We start from the raw sequence: 1,196 nt of genomic DNA on the forward strand, positions 1-1,196 counted from the left end.
GGATGGGGATGGAGGTGGAGGAGGAGGTGAGGGTGGAGGTGGCGGAGGTGGACATTGGCTTTGACAGTTGTTAGGAGCACAATAATCTGATGTGGTCCCACACCAACCACCGTTACTACAACACTGTCCAGTACCAGTAGGACATGATTTACCATTAGCTTGCCATCCGCATCGTCCCTCTGGGTATGGATCTGGACATTGCATCTGACAATATCCAGGAGAACAATACTCGGATGTGGTTCCACACCAACCCCATATACTACAACACTCTCCTGTTTTAATACATTTCCCGCCACCCTTTTTCAATCCACATTGGGGGTATGGAAGTGGGGATGGGGATGGGGGTGATGCATTATTAATACCTTGAAATACTTCAAGGCCAATGGTTTCATTGATTGGGAGATGAAAGGGAAGAGATAGCTCATTGGCTGAGACCACCTCAAGGAGGAACAAAGTCAGTAGAGCTAAAACGCTAATTGCCGTCTCTTTCATTTTGTTATAAACGTAGGATATTTAATGAAGATGAATTAATTGGTTAAATGATCAAGTATTTATGGCAAAATTATCAGGGAACAATCACTATATTTGATAGCGATTAATAGCAGCATATCATATGTCAATTTAAAGTTTGGCTGGACTCATCATAATTACCGTATTTGTAATTCACATCAATACTTAATACTTAGTACTTATGTTTCTTTCAATAGAAAGGACAATAATAAATTGCTCTTATGATTTATTTATTTTTTGCTAAAAGCACATTATAACGCATAGAAGCAAACATCAAAGAGTAATACGAGTTTTCCTCAGCTTACCTTGGAACTTGATTGTATGTTCAAAAAGTTTGTTAGGTTCAAAATACTATTCCCTCCGTCCATTTTTTACTTTATCGTCGTAAAAAAGTTTGTTAGGCTCAAAAGATAACATTTATTTGCTTCGGTTGTTAAAGAGGAGTCATATATAGTATATAACTTCATGAATGAACTCACACCAGAAAGTAATCTTTATTCTTTTTAATCAATACATACTTTTTGGCCATTAATTAAAAATATATGGGATAATTCTATTTTAATTAACAAAAGGAGATTAAGAAAAAACAATTACTTTCCACTTTTATATTAGTTAAAGAGATTTTAAAAGAAAATTTTAATAAGAAAAAGATTCTTCTTAAAAAATATTTATTAAAAAATTAATGT

At 34.6% G+C, this 1,196-nt stretch overlaps 1 protein-coding gene across 1 annotated transcript; it reads right to left on the reverse strand.

Moving 5' to 3' along the window:
* Positions 1 to 6: 6 nt before the first annotated feature.
* LOC107059184 (chitin-binding lectin 1) lies at positions 7 to 518 on the reverse strand (the record flags this gene model as incomplete). The annotated part of the gene is made up of 1 exon (XM_015305648.1): positions 7 to 518. A coding segment is annotated over exon 1 (486 nt), but the record flags the coding sequence as incomplete, so codon positions are not given.
* Positions 519 to 1,196: the final 678 nt, after the last annotated feature.

The sequence above is a fragment of the Solanum tuberosum genome, unplaced genomic scaffold (assembly GCF_000226075.1).
Source record: "Solanum tuberosum cultivar DM 1-3 516 R44 unplaced genomic scaffold, SolTub_3.0 scf00915, whole genome shotgun sequence".
In the NCBI taxonomy this organism is placed as follows: Eukaryota; Viridiplantae; Streptophyta; class Magnoliopsida; order Solanales; family Solanaceae; genus Solanum; species Solanum tuberosum.